Here is a 21,030-nt window from a genome sequence, read left to right as displayed (position 1 = left end):
CTTAGGTTTTGTATATGTATAATGCTATATTTATGTCAGGTGGAAATTTAGTTGAGACTACAGTAATTCTGCTGTGTTGCGCTAGGCCCTCCAGCGTATCACGGACACACACTCATTCTATTTCAGTAGTTGCTGCCAGCATGGAATGACTGTTACGGATCAATAGATCTACATTAAGAAGGTCTACAATCATTATGTCGACACCATATAGTCGACAGTGAAAAGGTTGACATGGACAAAAGGCCAACATGATCTTTAAGTCGACCTGTGAAAGGTCGACACATGGAAAGGTCGAGAGGTGCAAAAGGTTGGCACAGGAAAAGGTCGACATGGAAAATGGTTGACGCAGAAAAAAAGGGCGACACAATATTTTTGCAAAAAAATTTAATTATGTAGTATTCACCGTCTGAGCACGTAGACTCCCAATTGGTGCCCCCCGTCCCCTCACATAGCTCTTTTCACTCGCCATGCTTTGGGCAAGGTGTCTCGCACTGCTACCGCTGCACTCGGCACAAGTTACTATTCCCAATTGTAGTCTGCATGGATGGTTAAGTATGAAAAAAGTTTTTAAAAACCTCATGTTGACCATATGTGTCAACCATTGGCATGTCGACCTTTTGCACCTGTCGACCTTTCATATCGACCTAATGACCATGGTAATGCATGTCGACCTAGTGACTGTCTAACCATACACTGTAGATACGGAACGATGTGGTGCATTTTGTCTTTGTCCTAATGCCCCAATATTCAGTGTTGCCTCATTTATAGGGGCATTATGCCCCACACCTGCTACACAGTGAGAAATGTATATGTATGTTACCTAATAAACATTGTATTGTACTCAGTCATTTCTTGTATTTTAGGTCCCCAGTATCGGCTAGAGAAGCAGAACCAGCCGAATGTCCCGGTAGACCTGGATCGTACGCTGGAGAGTCAGAATTCTGTGGAGTTCTGCTTGGTCAGAGAGAACAGTAAGTGTCCTCTCTCTGGTGTGTAGGCTCTGAAATCAGACTCTCACACTGGGTAATTTGGGTTGTTGGTTCTCAGATCTGCTAGCTAGGAGAATATGCCCATGAACTGTGATTGATTGACTCACTCTGTACATACGAGGTATCAGGGTCCTGTTTATCTCGGTCATGACGGATCTGTGTGGAGGGTCTGACTCCAGCACAGCTGAAATGAGAATCTCTAGATAACAGATGAAGGGGTCATGAGCAGATGGAAACGGAATACATTACATATTAGTACAAACTGCATTCATCTCATCTCTTACTTAGATACTAGTACTATTAAGTGTAGAGCAGTGCAGACATTTATACTTTTGGAGTATTATGTAAATGTCCAATACACTAGGTGTGTTAATACATGATTAGCGGAGCTCCGTAAGACTGCATTATTAACATGGGCAATGTGGAAATCGCATTATTTACAGGGGCAGTGTTAAACAGCATAGGGGCCCTTTGAAACTGCATCATGAACAATCAAGCGGAACGGCATTCTGGATGATGGTGGAGGGGCATTCTGGATGAGGGTGGAGCGGCATTCACAACGGGGGCAGCGCGGAGCGGGAGTCTCAATGGGGGCAGCGCAGAGCAACAGTCTCAATGGGGGCAGTGCGGAGCAGCAGTCTTAATGCGGAGCGGCATTGTCGCCGGGGGAAACGATGAGCGGCACACTTGATGGGGGCAGTGTGGAGCGCCATTCTCGAAGGGGGCAGCGTGGAGCGCCATTCTTGATGGGGGCAGCGTGGAGCGCCATTCTCGACGGGGGCAGCGTAGAGCGCCATTCTCGACGGGGGCAGCACAGAGTGGCAATCTTGACAGGAACAGTGCGGAGCAGCGTTATCTGCAGTGGTATGAGTAACTGCATCATTAATCAGTAATAGGGTTGCCTAGTTGGTGGCATGTTGCTCGGGGTTGCTAGATAGGAGTGTCTGTAGTAGAGTTCTGAGAAACATCATTATCATTTCATCAATGAGACTGATTCTGCAGCCTGAAAGCTCCACTGGGGAAGAGATTGATGTGAGTGGTTAAATATTCTCTATTAAGGGTTTTGTAATATGTAGGCTCTTTAATAAAAGCTGTTAATAAACAAATAATAGCTCTTCCCAGACCAAATAAGAGAGAGAGAATTGTTGCAGAAACAGAATCCTACCTACAGATAGACTATGTTCATGTTCTGAATGCCAGTGGGCAGTTCACAGGCTCAAAGGACTGACAGGTAAATGGCAATTATACGTCTGTTTTATTCTGAATACTTTATTTGTATATTTTCTACAGGAAGTAGCTTAGAATCCTACATTGCCATTACCAGTAATTTGCTGCCTCCACACTGAAAGATATGAACGGGCACACACTGGGCGATATTACTGAAAGATATGAACGAGATACCGTTCATATCTTTCAGTGTGGAGGCAGCAACGATGCGCGGCCCCGCGCTCGTTCATCGCTGGTGCCTCGTCGCTCGTGCATGCAGGCCAATATGGACGATCTCGTCCATATTTGCATGCACTGCTATGGAGCCGGGTGACGGGGGGAGTGAAGAAACTTCACTCCCCCCGTCACTGACACACACCCCCTCCCAACCCCCCCCCCCCCCTGCCGGGTCGGCCGTATCCGCTATCCGGCGGATCGCAGGTATAGGGCCTTTAAGGTTTACCTTGTGCAATAGTTTGTTTTATGACTATTGCAGTGTGTAGGGATCAGCAGCATATTACACCTTCAGAAACTGATATAAGACTATAATAGCAGTAATATGCATGATCCATAATCCCCTGCACCAGATATGATGGGCATATAAATTCTATAGTTGTATTTTAGAAGTTTGCAATACTCCATATTGATATATATTTTGGTATGAATTTTCTTCAGTGACTAGGATAGTAAATGACATGGTAACAAGCCCATAAGGCTGCTTACATGTGCTCAGGATTGGACTGGCCCACAGGGGTATAGAGGAAACCCTCGGTGGGCCCCACTGCCTGGGGGCCCTCCTCCTCCTCTAGTGATCAGTTTCCAGACTGTGCACTTGAATTATACATATATTACATTATACCGGATAGGACTATGATGTATTCTCTACAGTGCATTGCTGCTATTAATCTGGTACATCATCATGCACGAACTAGCGGTATTTATATATTTGTCAAGGGGCCCAGCCCATGCACTTACTAATGGTAAGGCAAATCAATGTAGCGGCTGGCCACACCCCCTCTGGAGACTGACCACACCCCTAAACATGGGCCCCTACCACTGCATTCCCCGGTGGGGCCTTCATGCCCCAGTCTGACACTGCATGTGCTGCTTATAAAGTAATGTATATCTGTATTGTTTGCCAAAAATTTTCCAGCATTTAAGTGTTTCATCATTCACCAAGCCGTGTGTAACACTGTACGCTTGTGATGTAATATATACAAGGGGGTTGCAGCCATCTAATTGAACACAAACCAGATTATGTATTACACACGTTCCTCTTCCCCCACGTCTTTTTATAGAGACAGAGCCTGTCCTCTTCCCCCAAATATCCCAGAGATTTACAAGCTCGGAAACCAGCCCTTTCCACCCTCTAAAATACAAGTTGTGCAGAGGCGCATCCTCTACACGGCTAATTGAATTTTATATCCTGCCGCTTGCTTTCTACGATGCTCCCCTCCTCATCTTATCATTAAGAACTAATTAGTATTCAAGGGAAATTGGTCTTAATATATTAAAATTGGTTAAGTGCCTTTAGACCTGTTTGAAAAGCCAATGTCTTATTGGGAGCTGTAACTGGGGACTCTGTGTATGTAATTAATTGAATTACAATTAAGAATTTTCATTAAGCAAAATACCAGTACATTAAAATAATAAGCCGCCATGTTTTCTGTCTGCTAAACGTCTCTGTTCCTGCTGGAAGCAGGACTGTATGTTGTACATACATTGCTGGTAAAGCATATCAATGATAGGCTCAAACTGGTCTGATACTGTAGGTTCTAAGATGTACATGTCATTACTTATTGCCATCATAACTCACGGCTTGTATACTATATATGCAACTCCCGCACCACTATATCTAGGTATAGCTGATATTGGTGTCTGCTTTGGATTCAAGTCACCCTGTATTTTTTTTTACATTTTATTATTGAAGCTAAAAAGATAGGTCTTTGCCTGTCTAATTGCTCTCACAATGGTCTGATCACTTTCCAAGTTCATCTTAACCTTTTCTGCAATGTATCTTTCTATGGGGGGAGATTCTGCTAAGCTTGAGGGTCCATCAGAACCTTAGGCAATGTGCAGCTGTGTACATTGAGAGTAATTACGGAAGGGGGAATTTTGCATGTTTTTGCAAAATCAAGCATACTTTCCTTCAAGGATGTGTCCAGATGGAACCAGTGAGGAGCGGTGAGGTTAACGGCTGGGGTGGCACTGGATAGTATCACAGCCAGATTTACACACTCATGTATGATTTGGTAGTGAGTTTTGAGCATAAAAATGATTACAATAATACAAAGATGACATGAATAATACAAAGTTGATATTTATAAGTTCTAAATATCTTTTTTGTAAAATTTTAATAATTTTTATACTCAAATCTCTAGAGTGCTGCAGTATGACAGGTGAGGCTCTGCTTCCCCTGCCTTGTAGCTTATTGACCCTCCATATAAAAGATTGTATTGTTGCATTTGTAGCAAGGGTTCGGTATGATATCTTTAGCACATCTACGATCTGCTTCCCTGACATGCGGGGGCGGTGATGCCCAGCACAGGGCTAGTCCGCCCCGCATTTCAGGCCCTGCCCCGTCACACAAGTACAAAAGCATCGCAGGGCTATGCTTTTGTACTGGAAAAGTAGCTCCCTACCAGCACAGCTCCTGCGCACTGGCAGGGAGCTACCCGTCACTGTGAGGGTCGCAGCGGCTGCGTGTGACGTCACGCAGCTGCCGCCGCCCACCCCCCGCATGGTCCAGGCACATCTGCGTTGCCCGGACCGCGCCCCTTAAACGGCGGCCACGCGCTGCCGACCTGTCCCCTCCGGCCCAGCGTATGCCTCTGCCTGTCAATCAGGCACAGGCGATCGCAGGGCTGAGACAGCCGTCGGCTGTCTGACATGAGGCAGCGCTTGGTGCATGCTCAGTTCAGACCTGATCGGCTGCTGTGCGAAAACGCAGAGCACCGATCAGGTCTGAATTTGGCCCAATATACTGTAGCTAGACCAAAAGTTTCCTACATTAGCATCTCTGTTTGGATGAGGTATTAGTGTGTCTGCAGGGTGTCAAAAGTGTCAGGGAGGAGGAAAAAAAACGTAGGACTATTTTCTCAGATAAGAGTATGGGCAGTATCCAGTTAGCTGCAGTAATTTACTGTGGGTAGTTGATCCGCAGGAGCTATCCAATTAGCCCGGTAAATTATTGGGGATTTTTTTTTTCACCTGCCCAAGGCAGCAAAAAAACAACAACAAAAACTCCAGATAAAAGAACTATTTTCCTAATCATAGCGGTTAAAACACATGGATCCGGGTGCTTATCCCGGATCCTTTTTGTGTCTGTGTGAAAGTAGGGCTATTATTGGTTAGCCTGATAATAGCTATCGGTCAAAAATTGGAATAAAAGCCAGTTGTTTTTTTTCGTGCTAACATTTTTTTGTGGGTAACTGGATACCCCCTAAGTGTGGTGTTACTTTATTAGGTTAATTAACATTCTGGAACACGTTGGGTTAATGTACCAATGAAACAAGTATTTTTTGGAGGAGGCCCATTTTCTTTACCATTTTTGGCAGAAGATCTGCAAGCTGTTTGTGTTATTTCTTTTATGGTATTACTTAGTCATTTATGCTTACAGTTATTAATCTCTTGTCTAGCACTAGTGGAATATAGAAGCATTTTCAGTCTAAATTATATTAATTCTCTACATAAAGGCAAGTTTATTTGCTCTCATATCGCAAGACACTTCCATTTAAACAAAACAATGACGTCTTCATTAATCTGTCGCTGAAATCCAGAGATTGTGGCTTTTAGGTCCTGCATTAGCCAGTGCAGTAAGCAGCGTGTCATGCTTGTCTCCGCAAGAGGCTAAATCACTGTTTCTGCTATATTTTACGCAGCACTTTATTTAAAAGCATCTGACTGATTATTTCCCGGTTCTCAACGCTGGCATCACGTGGACTATATTTAAACATTATTTTATCCCCTTACATATAAGGGTCCATATGTGGACAGTTTTTACAAATCCACACTGGCTAGCTTTAGAGCAATATGTGAGAAATCTGAGGAGTCTAAGTACTGGGATAATCTCACCCCTGGGGAACGTAAGGCGCTTAAAATATTGCAAAGTGATTTATCAATTGTAATAAAATCGGCAGATAAGGGGGGTGGGGTTGTGGTCTTAGACACAGAGCAATATATGTCGGAATGTTACAGACAATTGCAGGATGAGAAATTCTATCGCAAAATAGGCTCAAACCCCACGACCCTGTTCCATAAACAATTAACAGAATTATTGGATTGGGCTCAGGAGGATGGCTCTATATCTCGTGAAACTGGTAATTTTTTAGTTTGTGCACACCCTATCACACCCACATTTTATGTTTTACCAAAAATTCACAAGACCCTTATTAATCCACCGGGGCGACCTATAATTTCGGGAGTGGGATCACTCACCAATAATTTGTCCTTTTTTGTTGATCATCACTTACAGACACACGTAGAGGGTCTGAAATCGTATATAAAAGACACACAACAGTTTCTAAATATTTTAGATAAAATTACTTGGAATAATAAATATTATTTGCTAACTTGTGACGTGGAGGCTTTATATTCCAACATACCCCACGATAAAGGCATTACAGCAGTTGATTATTATTTGAAACAGGGTAAACTCTCAGACTCTCTGCGGAATTTTGTGTTAAAAGCTATTCAATTTATTTTGACACATAATTATTTCACTTTTGACACTCAATTTTATTTACAGACACGAGGTGCGGCCATGGGGGCCCGATTCGCTCCGAGTTTCGCAAACCTATACATGGGGTTTTTTGAGGAGGAGCATGTGTGGGGAGGCGAGCTCGGAGCGGATCTGGTCTACTATGGCCGATATATAGATGATTTATTTATAATTTGGGGGGGCACGTTGGAATCATTGCACACATTCACCAATGCACTCAATCAGAATGATTATGGATTAAAATTCACGTCCAATTATAGTAAGACAAATATCAGTTTCCTTGATATAGAGCTATCCGTTGAGCAAGATAAATTGGTCACTAAAACATACATTAAGGAAGTGGACCAAAACCGATATTTAAATTATAATAGTTCTCACAAACAAAGTTGGAAGGACAATATCCCCAGGGGACAATTTGTCAGACTAAGACGCAATTGTTCCTCTGTTGTGACATATCAGGTACAAGCTAAATTGTTGATGGAATCATTTTTAGAACAGGGATATCCTCAGGATCTATTGGAGAAGGCTTTTTTGGAAGTTGTAGATATGGATAGGGAACAACTATTAATCCCAAAAAATAAAAATAAAAATAACAATAAATATGGAACAAGTAGTACAAAAAATGATAGGAGCACAGCGTTTGTAACTCAATATAATAGTTGTGCACATAAAATCAATCAAGTCATAAAGAAAAATACATCTCTGTTACTTCTGGATGACTTACTAAAACCACATATAAACCCTAGAGGGGCAGTCATCTATAGAAAAGCAGACAACCTGCGAAAAAAATTAATGCCGAGCCACTTTGTTAAAGAGAAGAAGATCCTCCATATGACAAATAATTCCTGGCTTCCTGTGAGGCCAAATGGTTACCACAGATGTGGGAAAAATAATTGCCAATCTTGCATCATTGCACCTAGGAAAAGTGAGAATTTCAAATCCTCTGTAACAGGTGAAATATATCCTATAAAGGATTTTATCAATTGCCTTTCTACTTATATTATCTACTTAATTACTTGCAAATGCGGGAAACAATATGTGGGGCGCACCACTAGAACCCTACACATTAGATGTATGGAGCATAGGAGGAATATACTTAAGGGAGCAAAGCATCCATTGTCTGACCATGTGGTACAATGCCAGAAATCCAAATGGGATAATATCACTATGATTGGAATCGAACATATTAGAGTGACGAATAGAGGGGGAGATCGTTTTAATAAATTACGTAGACGTGAAGCATATTGGATTTTTTTACTGGATTGTATGGTCCCAATAGGATTAAATGATACGGTGGAGCTCAATGGAGTATAAATAGATAATATTAGGTTGTTTATAAAATCCTCTTAAAAATCCTTCTTTTTTGCCCGCCTCCCTCCCCTTCCCCCCTTTTTTTTTTTTTTTTTTTTTTATTATTATTTTATTTTTGTTTCCGGATCCCCTTTACCCATATAAAATCCATTCTCTTCTTTCCCAATCTCTCGTTTCTCCACCCCCCCCCCCCCCCCTCTACACCATTGATTCATTTAGTTTTCTCATACTCCACCTATATATGGTGGAAGGGGGGAAAAAAAGTCATTAGGTTAATGTGTATAATATGCATTTGAGAGAGAGACTTTTTTGATTAAACTTTTGTGTACATATATTTTTTCAATTTATGACTACTAATTGATTGGTTAGAGTTAATAAAGTCTTGTAACAATACATATGTATATATTCTTTCCAAAAATGAAGAACTGTGAATATACCTGTATAGCTCTATAAATAATAATGCATAGTAATTTCCTTGTATATTAGATACATGTAGATCCATATGTATTTGCATGGTATAAAATATATATCGGAAGAAGGAAGTTCTATGCAAAATGAAAGTATCTATTTGTTTGTTGTTGTTTTTTGTTAATCTCGATCATCTTTATTATTATTATTATTATTTTTAAATGGTAAATATTAATTCATCATATAGTTATGTGTGTGTCCTTTTATATATATGAAATATTTAGAAATATCTAGCAATGTTTTAAATTGTTATTTATATATATTGTTGATATTGTTTAATGATTATTATGAATGTAGGATAATAAATAAAATAACTGCAGGTTCCCTTTAAGCATATCAAGTTGTTAAGTATACAGCCAGCAATGTGATGAAAGTGAGGCTTGAACAGCAATCAGAAATTATCCACACCATCTGGACAATGAAACACATATATAAAGGAAGCTGAAGGGAGCTAAGGGTATGACACTGAGGAAGCCGCCGATACTGAGGAGTAGGCGGAGAAACGCGTCTGTCTATCATTGCCCGCACAGATAGCGGAGGAATCCATACGGAGGAACTCACACCAGCCTGATCGGTGTAAACCGACACCACCTGAGAAGGGAAAACTACCACCAGCTTGAATTCACGGACTCCGGATAAGGCTAAAGGTACAAGATATTACCATCAAAAGCCGGGAGGACGAACTGTCTGCTGCCGTGGATAGATGAGAAATTTAAGTCCCACAGCTAACAGGTGATCGGTGAGTCAATCAGCCGGGAGCACTATCACACGCACGGTGATTGCTTCGGAGACATTTTTGCATGACAAAACATTCATTCTATATATTTAGTACAGGCTACGGATAACTGGCTCAAACATCTGTGAAAGTATATTGGCTTAACGAGCATATTCATCTAAGAGCAAATAATTACCAGTGAAAGCAATTGCCACTAATCATTATAGCTCATTTGAATGTTGTTTCATTGTTTCATAAACATACCCAGGAATATCTTCAGCATTCCTTCACAATTTTGATACGTGGACTGTTACATTGTAGCAAGATTTCAAAAAGCAACTGAATACAGGTTTCAATTCTCTGGAGAGACTTTGCTTAAAATATGTGACTAGTATTACATCCATGGTTAAAATTAATACATATACAATCTGTGAGAAAAATTGTGAAGCATTCACTGATTACTATATAAATAGCTGTATTTTTAGGATTCATGCAAATTGTTCTTTTTTAAGAAAGGGAATTGTCCTGTTTTAGAATTATTATTATTTTTTATGTGGTGAGAGTGTTTCTGCCGGCCGGCAATAAGTTGAAATGTTTTAAACATTGCTAGAGAAATAATAAATTTTTCTTATAACTTTTTTTCATTTAATATAAATAAAATATCCACATCAAATGTGAACTAGCGCTCTCTTGATTTTCTTTTTTGTGCTTTATATTTGGGGCATATATACCAATAGCCCTATAGAGAGCAGCTTCAAAACATTTGTGTAAATCACAGCGCCAGGTTTGGTTCATTCTTTGATATTTAAACAAAATCTTTCAGAAACCCTGATTTCTAAATTGGTTGTGGTCCAAAATATAAGGCAGAGTATGTCTGCCATGCTTTAGTGTTATTTTTAAAGTAATTGACGTTTTGGCTTAATGAGCAGTAACCTTCATTATAACTAATAGCTTATGAAAAAAAAAAAAATATGGTGTTAGTAAAGAAGGATATATGAGCTGGATAATGGCGACAGTGGCAGCTTTATGGGAAAAAGTTGTTAAAATCCCACAGTGTCTAAATCATTTGGGAGTGAAGGAAACTTGGATTAACCACTTCTATGGTAGAGGAGCCTGCTGTTTCTTTTATAAGTATTGGATAGAGATGTGTTTCATACTTGCCTACCCTCCCGGAATGGCCAGGAGACTCCCAAAAATCAGGTGGCCCTCTCGGCCACCTGGAAAAGTGAGCAAGTCTCCGGAATCTGGCGGCCCGCACCACTTACCCCGGCGATTACAAGTTTACTGATGAATTGCGTCGTCATAGCCACGCTCCCCACTGTGTAATACCAGTAATCTTGCATTTTATAGAGGAGACGTGGCTAGATAGACTGTGCAGGCAAGTCAATCTTGACTATATAGTGTACTATCTAGTACAAAGTATTGTCAAACTTGGCACTTAGTCTAAATCGTACATAGTAAAAATTGAAAGTACATATAGTAAAAATCTGTGCTCTGGGGGAGTTCCAGGGAAATTGCAACGTCATACTCGGGCATAGCAAGGATCTCACAGTGAGTATGCACCTTTATACCAACTTGGCTGATCTCTACCGGAGTGGACAGCCAGAATGTCGGCAGCTGTGGTGTATTTGTTTGCACAGCTATCAGATGGCATTGTGGAAAGCTTTGCATACATGACATAATTAAACATTTGTGTGGTATTCCCAGATCTCCTCTCCAGGGCTAAATGTAGTGCCCAACACATCTTTGTCAAATTCAGTTTCAAGTGGTCCTTGTGCCAATGAAGCCATGTGCTTCACGATCTAGCAGCATATGCATAGTTATGCCCAACGTGTTAAAATAGTCTCAATGGTTGATACACGAGAGCAGAGCTTTCAGTGACCCAAAAGAACAATTCTGCAAAATGAATCCTTGCCCCCAATCCAAGCAGGTCAAGCTCTGACCAGAATCACTCCCCCCCATTCCACTCAGCCACACCCCTCTCTGGCCTATGCAATCCCCGCTGTCTACATACCCGTGTGAGATATTGTGGTCCTGCGCAATTTAGGACCGGTGATGTCCATGTTGGGATCGGTATGGTATCCCGCCACACAGGATGCCTATGGTCAGTATAGCGGCATCGGCATCCCGAGCGGTGGAATGCCGGCAGGGGGGCGAGGGCAACGCTGCGGGCTCAGTGGCGACCTATGCTCACCAGGTTATATTCTCTATTCTATACCGGCGAGGTAGGTGATTCCCCCTCTATGGGTGTCCATGACACCCATAGAGGGGGAATCACCTACCTTGCCGGTATACCAGCGGCGGTGTGGTGCCTCAGTTGGGATCCCGGCGTCGGTATTATGACAGGTGGGATCCCGACGAGCGGTATGCTGACCGCATACCATCCATGTTATGTGAGGGATAAGTGCTAGGCCGGTTACACCTACGGGAACAGAAAATGCACAGATGTGACTAAAGTATGTATGTGCGCACTGCAAATTGATCATGGGTCATATGCAGGGTTCACTACGGCTGGCCGGCGGTCGGGCTCCCGGCGACCAGCATCCCGGCGCCGGGAGCCCGACCGCCGGCTTACCGACAGCTTGGCGAGCGCAAATGAGCCCCTTGCGGGCTCGCTGCGCTCGCCACGCTATGGGCACGGTGGCGCGCTACGCGCGCCACACTATTTTATTCTCCCTCTATGGGGGTCGTGGACCCCCACGAGGGAAAATAATTGTCGGTATGCCGGCTGTCGGGCTCCCGGCGCCGGTATACTGAGCGCCGGGAGCCCGACCGCCGGCAAACAGAAGACCACCCCATATGCAGAGCCAAAATATTTTTCAGACCTTAAATCTGATTTACTGTGATTTTTGTGGTGGATACTGATCAAATAAGTAAAGTTTTAGGAAAACAAGCACATTGGCTAGACATACATGATACTGGCAAGGCTTGTCCTGCTACACTCTTATGGACTTACGTTTTAGTGCCACATAATAATAGTTGTTATTTCTTTATTATTGTTTATTTATGTTTTTTTCAGGTTCAAGAGGAGAGGAGCCCCAAGAGGAAGAGACACAAATAGACATTGCAACCGTGCAGGACATGCTGAGTAGTCATCATTATAAGTCCTTCAAGGTCAACATGATTCACAGACTGCGATTCACCACGGATGTCCAGCTGGGTACGTATAGTTGTTTCTTTCCATCACCTTTTCCCTTGTTTACCTCTTAGGGGGGTATCCAATTAAGTGCAAATTTTTTACCGCAAAGAAACCTTGCAGACCTCGCGCCCAATATTGGATTGCCCGTGGCCTCCAATTTAAAATAATGCACGCGGGGTGGGGGGATTCTTACCGGTCCAGTGGTCTCCAGCCATCATCTTTCCACAGGGGAGGAGGCTTCTTGGAGATGTAGTTCCTTCTGTCTTCCTTTAAAGTCTTTCTGTGCGTTACCAAGGAAATCATGATCAAATGTGGTCATCAAAATTCAACCTGAAAACAAATGTGACTTTTATAATTAAAGATTGACCTTGCATTGCAATGTAAACGTACACTGATAAAGATATCTGTAGAAAGAATGTTGATATTATGGACAGTGGAAAATGGTACAGACGCGGGGGCGGGCCGATGTCACAAGAAAGGTTACATGAGACTACAATAATATTCATTTACCTAAAGCGCCTCTATTGTCAGCAGCATGTTCGCTGCCATCTAACGGTGACCATCGCGGGGCATCGCACCGGCATTTCATGTGCGATGAAATCGCACCTGAACTGCCAAAGTGATTACCATGCGATCATGCGATAGATCGCATGGTAATCACGTGATGGGCACGTCACCGCCGAGTGGGTGCGGCCTCCGTCCGCTCCCGGCGGGTGCCCATCGCACATCGCAGTGCGATATATAGCATGTGTTTTTAAAAACACATGCGATCGCACTGCGATTCGATAAATATTAAGTGCAGCACATACTATCTTGAGACGCGAGATTCGACAGGGGTGCCCGCGCATCGCGTCGAAAGGTACCTAAAATGTGCATACAATCCTTCGATTTCTCTCACAGATGCGGTCGAAATCGAAGGTTAGCACCGATTACCTCACAAGTGTATGGGCACCATAAGGCTTTCCATTTTTATCTCCAGGTTAACACATGATCAAAATAAATTTCCTGCAGCATCCCACATGTCTAAGGTCATTGTTAGAAATGAACAATGGTTGTTGTTGTTTTTTTAACAAAGCATAATTTGTAAGTTATCTTGATCAAGTTTCTCTAGACTTTCTTCTTTTCTGGGGAATGTTACAAGCCTAGCTGTTTTACTCATTACTATAAGTAGTCTTTCGTCATTCATAAATGTAGATTAATATCCATTTAAAACATTGTCAGAATCGTGCACGTGTTTTATAATTATCATTTATTTCTCCTTTATTTTCATTTAAACGACAGTAACATATGGCCACACTTAATAATGTGCTGCGCGTCCTACTTGTAGGTTTTCTTCCCATATTTGCAGACATAAATATGAACTGCCATATTTGCTGCCACATCTGCTATAGAATTAACAATTATTCAAAGATAGATAAAGCAAGAGCGCCATGGAAGAAGCATCAATAAAATGATCCCACCGTTTTCCCAATACATGTTACCAATTAGATTACTGAGACTAAGAACTTTGGATTCTGAAACAGATACCACCTATGCTGCAGATTCTGCCTCACAATGCACTTATTTGGAATCAAGCACTGCAACTGTATGCGTCTCTATGCGTCCTGCACCAATACAACTAATAGCATTGCACACCAGTGCATCAACAGACTTACTTGTGCTCTTACACCATGGGTCTTCAACCTGCGACCTCCAGCTGCTGTGGAACTATACATCCCAGCATGCCCTGCCTCAGTTTTAGCATACCTTCGTAGCAAAACTGTGGCAGGGCATGCCGGGATGTGTAGTTTCACAGCAGCTAGAGGGCCACAGGTTAAAGACCCATGTCTTACACTATTGCAGTACTTCCCGTCACATTATACTCTTCATACTCTGCCCCTCAAATTTGACAGCTAGGAGTAAAATTCCCAACTTATCTCATAAGTCACACCTATTGCAAAGACATCAATTCTATTTAGATAGATTTCTGAAGCAGAGGGTTTAGTCACTTGTGTAAGATGTGGTAGGTGTTACAGAGACTTAACATTTTTTTATTTAATTGTGCTTGGCTGGTGTTATGTAGAGACTGCAGTGCGTTATGCCTGGCTGGTGTTATGTAGAGACTGCGGTGCATTATGCTTGGCTGGTGTTATGTAGAGACTGCGGTGCATTGTGCTTGGCTGGTGTTATGTAGAGACTGCGGTGCAATGCGTTATGCCTGGCTGGTGTTATGTAGAGACTGCTTTGCATTATGCCTGGCTGGTATTATGTAGAGACTGCATTACGTTATGCCTGGCTGGTGTTATGTAGAGACTGCGGTGCATTATGCCTGGCTGGTATTATGTAGAGACTGCGTTGTGTTACGCCTGGCTGGTGTTCTGTAGAGACTGCGGTGCATTGTGCTTGGCTGGTGTTATGTAGAGACTGTGGTGCATTGTGCTTGGCTGGTGTTCTGTAGAGACTGCGGTGCATTGTGCTTGGCTGGTGTTATGTAGAGACTGTGGTGCATTGTGCCTGGCTGGTGTTATGTAGAGACTGCGGTGCATTGTGCTTGGCTGGTGTTATGTAGAGACTGCGGTGCATTACTGCGGTGCATTGTGCTTGGCTGGTGTTATGTAGAGACTGTGGTGCATTTTGCCTGGCTGGTGTTATGTAGAGACTGCGGTGCATTGTGCTTGGCTCGTGTTCTGTAGAGACTGCGGTGCATTGTGCTTGGCTGGTGTTATGTAGAGACTGTGGTGCATTGTGCCTGGCTGGTGTTATGTAGAGACTGCGGTGCATTGTGCTTGGCTGGTGTTCTGTAGAGACTGCGATGCATTGTGCTTGGCTGGTGTTCTGTAGAGACTGCGATGCATTGTGCTTGGCTGGTGTTCTGTAGAGACTGTGGTGCATTGTGGCTGGCTGGACTGGTGTTATGTAGAGACTGTGGTGCATTGTGCTTGGCTGGTGTTATGTGGAGACTGCGGAGCATTATGCTTGGCTGGTGTTATGTAGAGACTGCGATGCATTGTGCTTGCCCGGTGTTCTGTAGAGACTGCGGTGCATTGTGTTTGGCTGGTGTTATGTAGAGACTGCGGTGCATTGTGCTTGCCCGGTGTTATGTAGAGACTGCGGGGCATTGTGCTTGGCTGGTGTTATGTAGAGACTGCGGGGCATTGTGCTTGGCTGGTGTTATGTAGAGACTGCGGTGCATTGTGCTTGGCTGGTGTTATGTAGAGACTGCGGAGCATTATGCTTGGCTGGTGTTATGTAGAGACTGCGATGCATTGTGCTTGCCCGGTGTTCTGTAGAGACTGCGGAGCATTATGGTTGGCTGGTGTTCTGTAGAGACTGCGGTGCATTGTGCCTGGCTTGTGTTATGTAGAGAGTGTGGTGCATTGTGCCTGGCAGGTGTTATGTAGAGACTGCGGTGCATTGTGCCTGGTTGGTGTTATACAGAGACTGCGGTGCATTGTGCCTGGCCGGTGTTATACAGAGACTGCGGTGCATTGTGCCTGGTTGGTGTTATACAGAGACTGCGGTACATTGTGCCTGGCCGGTGTTATACAGAGACTGCGGTGCATTGTGCCTGGCTTGTGTTATGTAGAGACTGCGGTGCATTGTGCTTGGCTGGTGTTATACAGAGACTGCGGTGCATTGTGCCTGGCTGGTGTTATGTAGAGACTGCGGTGCATTGTGCCTGGCTGGTGTTATGTAGAGACTGCGGTGCATTGTGCCTGGCTGGTGTTATGTAGAGACTGCGGTGCATTGTGCTCGGCCGGTGTTATACAGCGACTGCATTGCGTTATGCCTGGCTGGTGTTATGTAGAGACTGCGGTACATTGTGCCTGGCCGGTGTTATACAGAGACTGCGGTGCATTATGCTTGGCTGGTGTTATGTAGAGACTGCATTGCATTATGCTTGGCTGGTGTTATGTAGAGACTGCGGTGCATTGTGCTTGGCCGGTGTTATACAGAGACTGCGGTGCATTGTGCCTGGCTGGTGTTATGTAGAGACTGCGGTGCATTGTGCTTGGCCGGTGTTATACAGAGACTGCGGTGCATTGTGCCTGGCTGGTGTTATGTAGAGACTGCGGTGCATTGTGCCTGGCTGGTGTTATACAGAGACTGCGGTGCATTGTGCCTAGCTGGTGTTATGTAGAGACTGCGGTGCATTGTGCTTGGCCGGTGTTATACAGAGACTGCGGTGCATTGTGCCTGGCTGGTGTTATGTAGAGACTGCGGTGCATTGTGCTTGGCCGGTGTTATACAGAGACTGCGGTGCATTGTGCCTGGCTGGTGTTATGTAGAGACTGCGGTGCATTATGCTTGGCCGGTGTTATACAGAGACTGCGGTGCATTATGCTTGGCTGGTGTTATGTAGAGATTGCGGTGCATTATGCTTGGCTGGTGTTATGTAGAGACTGCGGTGCATTATGCTTGGCCGGTGTTATACAGAGACTGCGGTGCATTATGCTTGGCTGGTGTTATGTAGAGACTGCGGTGCATTGTGCTTGGCTGGTGTTATGTAGAGACTGCGGTGCATTGTGCCTGGCTGGTGTTATGTAGAGACTGCGGTGCATTGTGCTTGCCCGGTGTTCTGTAGAGACTGCGGAGCATTATGGTTGGCTGGTGTTCTGTAGAGACTGCGGTGCATTGTGCCTGGCTTGTGTTATGTAGAGAGTGTGGTGCATTGTGCCTGGCTGGTGTTATGTAGAGACTGCGGTGCATTGTGCCTGGCTGGTGTTATACAGAGACTGTGGTGCATTGTGCCTAGCTGGTGTTATGTAGAGACTGCGGTGCATTGTGCTTGGCCGGTGTTACACAGAGACTGTGGTGCATTGTGCCTGGCTGGTGTTATGTAGAGACTGCGGTGCATTATGCTTGGCCGGTGTTATACAGAGACTGCGGTGCATTATGCTTGGCTGGTGTTATGTAGAGACTGCAGTGCATTGTGCCTGGCTGGTGTTATACAGAGACTGCGGTGCATTATGCTTGGCCGGTGTTATACAGAGACTGCGGTGCATTATGCTTGGCTGGTGTTATGTAGAGATTGCGGTGCATTATGCTTGGCTGGTGTTATGTAGAGACTGTGGTGCATTGTGCCTGGCTGGTGTTATGTAGAGACTGCGGTGCATTGTGCTTGGCTGGTGTTATGTAGAGACTGCGATGCATTGTGCTTGCCCGGTGTTCTGTAGAGACTGCGGAGCATTATGGTTGGCTGGTGTTCTGTAGAGACTGCGGTGCATTGTGCCTGGCTTGTGTTATGTAGAGAGTGTGGTGCATTGTGCCTGGCTGGTGTTATGTAGAGACTGCGGTGCATTGTGCCTGGTTGGTGTTATACAGAGACTGCGGTGCATTGTGCCTGGCCGGTGTTATACAGAGACTGCGGTACATTGTGCCTGGCTGGTGTTATGTAGAGACTGTGGTGCATTGTGCCTGGCTGGTGTTATGTAGAGACTGCGGTGCATTGTGCTTGGCCGGTGTTATACAGAGACTGCATTGCGTTATGCCTGGCTGGTGTTATGTAGAGACTGCATTGCATTGTGCCTGGCCGGTGTTATACAGAGACTGCGGTACATTGTGCCTGGCCGGTGTTATACAGAGACTGCGGTGCATTATGCTTGGCTGGTGTTATGTAGAGACTGCATTGCATTGTGCTTGGCTGGTGTTATGTAGAGACTGCGGTGCATTGTGCTTGGCCGGTGTTATACAGAGACTGCGGTGCATTGTGCCTGGCTGGTGTTATGTAGAGACTGCAGTGCATTGTGCCTGGCTGGTGTTATACAGAGACTGCGGTGCATTGTGCCTAGCTGGTGTTATGTAGAGACTGCGGTGCATTGTGCTTGGCCGGTGTTATACAGAGACTGCGGTGCATTGTGCCTGGCTGGTGTTATGTAGAGACTGCGGTGCATTGTGCCTGGCTGGTGTTATACAGAGACTGCGGTGCATTGTGCCTAGCTGGTGTTATGTAGAGACTGCGGTGCATTGTGCTTGGCCGGTGTTATACAGAGACTGCGGTGCATTGTGCCTGGCTGGTGTTATGTAGAGACTGCGGTGCATTGTGCTTGGCCGGTGTTATACAGAGACTGCGGTGCATTGTGCCTGGCTGGTGTTATGTAGAGACTGCGGTGCATTATGCTTGGCCGGTGTTATACAGAGACTGCGGTGCATTATGCTTGGCTGGTGTTATGTAGAGATTGCGGTGCATTATGCTTGGCTGGTGTTATGTAGAGACTGCGGTGCATTATGCTTGGCCGGTGTTATACAGAGACTGCGGTGCATTATGCTTGGCTGGTGTTATGTAGAGACTGCGGTGCATTGTGCTTGGCTGGTGTTATGTAGAGACTGCGGTGCATTGTGCCTGGCTGGTGTTATGTAGAGACTGCGGTGCATTGTGCTTGCCCGGTGTTCTGTAGAGACTGCGGAGCATTATGGTTGGCTGGTGTTCTGTAGAGACTGCGGTGCATTGTGCCTGGCTTGTGTTATGTAGAGAGTGTGGTGCATTGTGCCTGGCTGGTGTTATGTAGAGACTGCGGTGCATTGTGCCTGGCTGGTGTTATACAGAGACTGCGGTGCATTGTGCCTAGCTGGTGTTATGTAGAGACTGCGGTGCATTGTGCTTGGCCGGTGTTATACAGAGACTGCGGTGCATTGTGCCTGGCTGGTGTTATGTAGAGACTGCGGTGCATTGTGCTTGGCCGGTGTTATACAGAGACTGCGGTGCATTGTGCCTGGCTGGTGTTATGTAGAGACTGCGGTGCATTATGCTTGGCCGGTGTTATACAGAGACTGCGGTGGATTATGCTTGGCTGGTGTTATGTAGAGATTGCGGTGCATTATGCTTGGCTGGTGTTATGTAGAGACTGCGGTGCATTATGCTTGGCCGGTGTTATACAGAGACTGCGGTGCATTATGCTTGGCTGGTGTTATGTAGAGACTGCGGTGCATTGTGCTTGGCTGGTGTTATGTAGAGACTGTGGTGCATTGTGCCTGGCTTGTGTTATGTAGAGAGTGTGGTGCATTGTGCCTGGCTGGTGTTATGTAGAGACTGCGGTGCATTGTGCCTGGTTGGTGTTATACAGAGACTGCGGTGCATTGTGCCTGGCCGGTGTTATACAGAGACTGCGGTGCATTGTGCCTGGTTGGTGTAATACAGAGACTGCGGTGCATTGTGCTTGGCCGGTGTTATACAGAGACTGCGGTGCATTGTGCCTGGCTGGTGTTCTGTAGAGACTGCGGTGCATTGTGCCTGGCTGGTGTTATGTAGAGACTGCGGTGCATTATGCTTGGCCGGTGTTATACAGAGACTGCGGTGCATTATGCTTGGCTGGTGTTCTGTAGAGACTGCGGTGCATTGTGCCTGGCTTGTGTTATGTAGAGAGTGTGGTGCATTGTGCCTGGCTGGTGTTATACAGAGACTGCGGTGCATTGTGCCTGGCTTGTGTTATGTAGAGAGTGTGGTGCATTGTGCTTGGCCGGTGTTATACAGAGACTGCGGTGCATTGTGCCTGGCCGGTGTTATACAGAGACTGCGGTGCATTGTGCCTGGTTGGTGTTATACAGAGACTGCGGTGCATTGTGCCTGGCCGGTGTTATACAGAGACTACGGTGCATTGTGCCTGGCTGGTGTTATACAGAGACTGCGGTGCATTGTGCCTAGCTGGTGTTATGTAGAGACTGCGGTGCATTGTGCTTGGCCGGTGTTATACAGAGACTGCGGTGCATTGTGCCTGGCTGGTGTTATGTAGAGACTGCGGTGCATTGTGCTTGGCCGGTGTTATACAGAGACTGCGGTGCATTGTGCCTGGCTGGTGTTATGTAGAGACTGCGGTGCATTATGCTTGGCCGGTGTTATACAGAGACTGCGGTGCATTATGCTTGGCTGGTGTTATGTAGAGATTGCGGTGCATTATGCTTGGCTGGTGTTATGTAGAGACTGCGGTGCATTATGCTTGGCCGGTGTTATACAGAGACTGCGGTGCATTATGCTTGGCTGGTGTTATGTAGAGACTGCGGTGCATTGTGCTTGGCTGGTGTTATGTAGAGACTGCGGTGCATTGTGCCTGGCTGGTGTTATGTAGAGACTGCGGTGCATTGTGCTTGCCCGGTGTTCTGTAGAGACTGCGGAGCATTATGGTTGGCTGGTGTTCTGTAGAGACTGCGGTGCATTGTGCCTGGCTTGTGTTATGTAGAGAGTGTGGTGCATTGTGCCTGGCTGGTGTTATGTAGAGACTGCGGTGCATTGTGCCTGGCTGGTGTTATACAGAGACTGCGGTGCATTGTGCCTAGCTGGTGTTATGTAGAGACTGCGGTGCATTGTGCTTGGCCGGTGTTATACAGAGACTGCGGTGCATTGTGCCTGGCTGGTGTTATGTAGAGACTGCGGTGCATTATGCTTGGCCGGTGTTATACAGAGACTGCGGTGGATTATGCTTGGCTGGTGTTATGTAGAGATTGCGGTGCATTATGCTTGGCTGGTGTTATGTAGAGACTGCGGTGCATTATGCTTGGCCGGTGTTAT

At 45.1% G+C, this 21,030-nt stretch overlaps 1 protein-coding gene across 2 annotated transcripts in view; it reads left to right on the top strand.

The window, feature by feature from the left end:
- Positions 1–21,030, top strand: part of MAPKAP1 (MAPK associated protein 1) — a 318,576-nt gene that overhangs the window by 229,355 nt on the left and 68,191 nt on the right. For both annotated transcript variants that reach the window (XM_063936818.1, XM_063936817.1), the window contains exons 8-9: positions 864–971; positions 12,429–12,569. In XM_063936818.1, coding sequence (XP_063792888.1) covers positions 864–971; positions 12,429–12,569 — 249 coding nt within the window. The remainder of the gene's footprint in view (positions 1–863; positions 972–12,428; positions 12,570–21,030) is intronic.

This window comes from Pseudophryne corroboree, chromosome 8, assembly GCF_028390025.1.
Source record: "Pseudophryne corroboree isolate aPseCor3 chromosome 8, aPseCor3.hap2, whole genome shotgun sequence".
Taxonomy (NCBI): domain Eukaryota; kingdom Metazoa; phylum Chordata; class Amphibia; order Anura; family Myobatrachidae; genus Pseudophryne; species Pseudophryne corroboree.
This window is presented reverse-complemented; position numbering and strand designations above follow the sequence as displayed.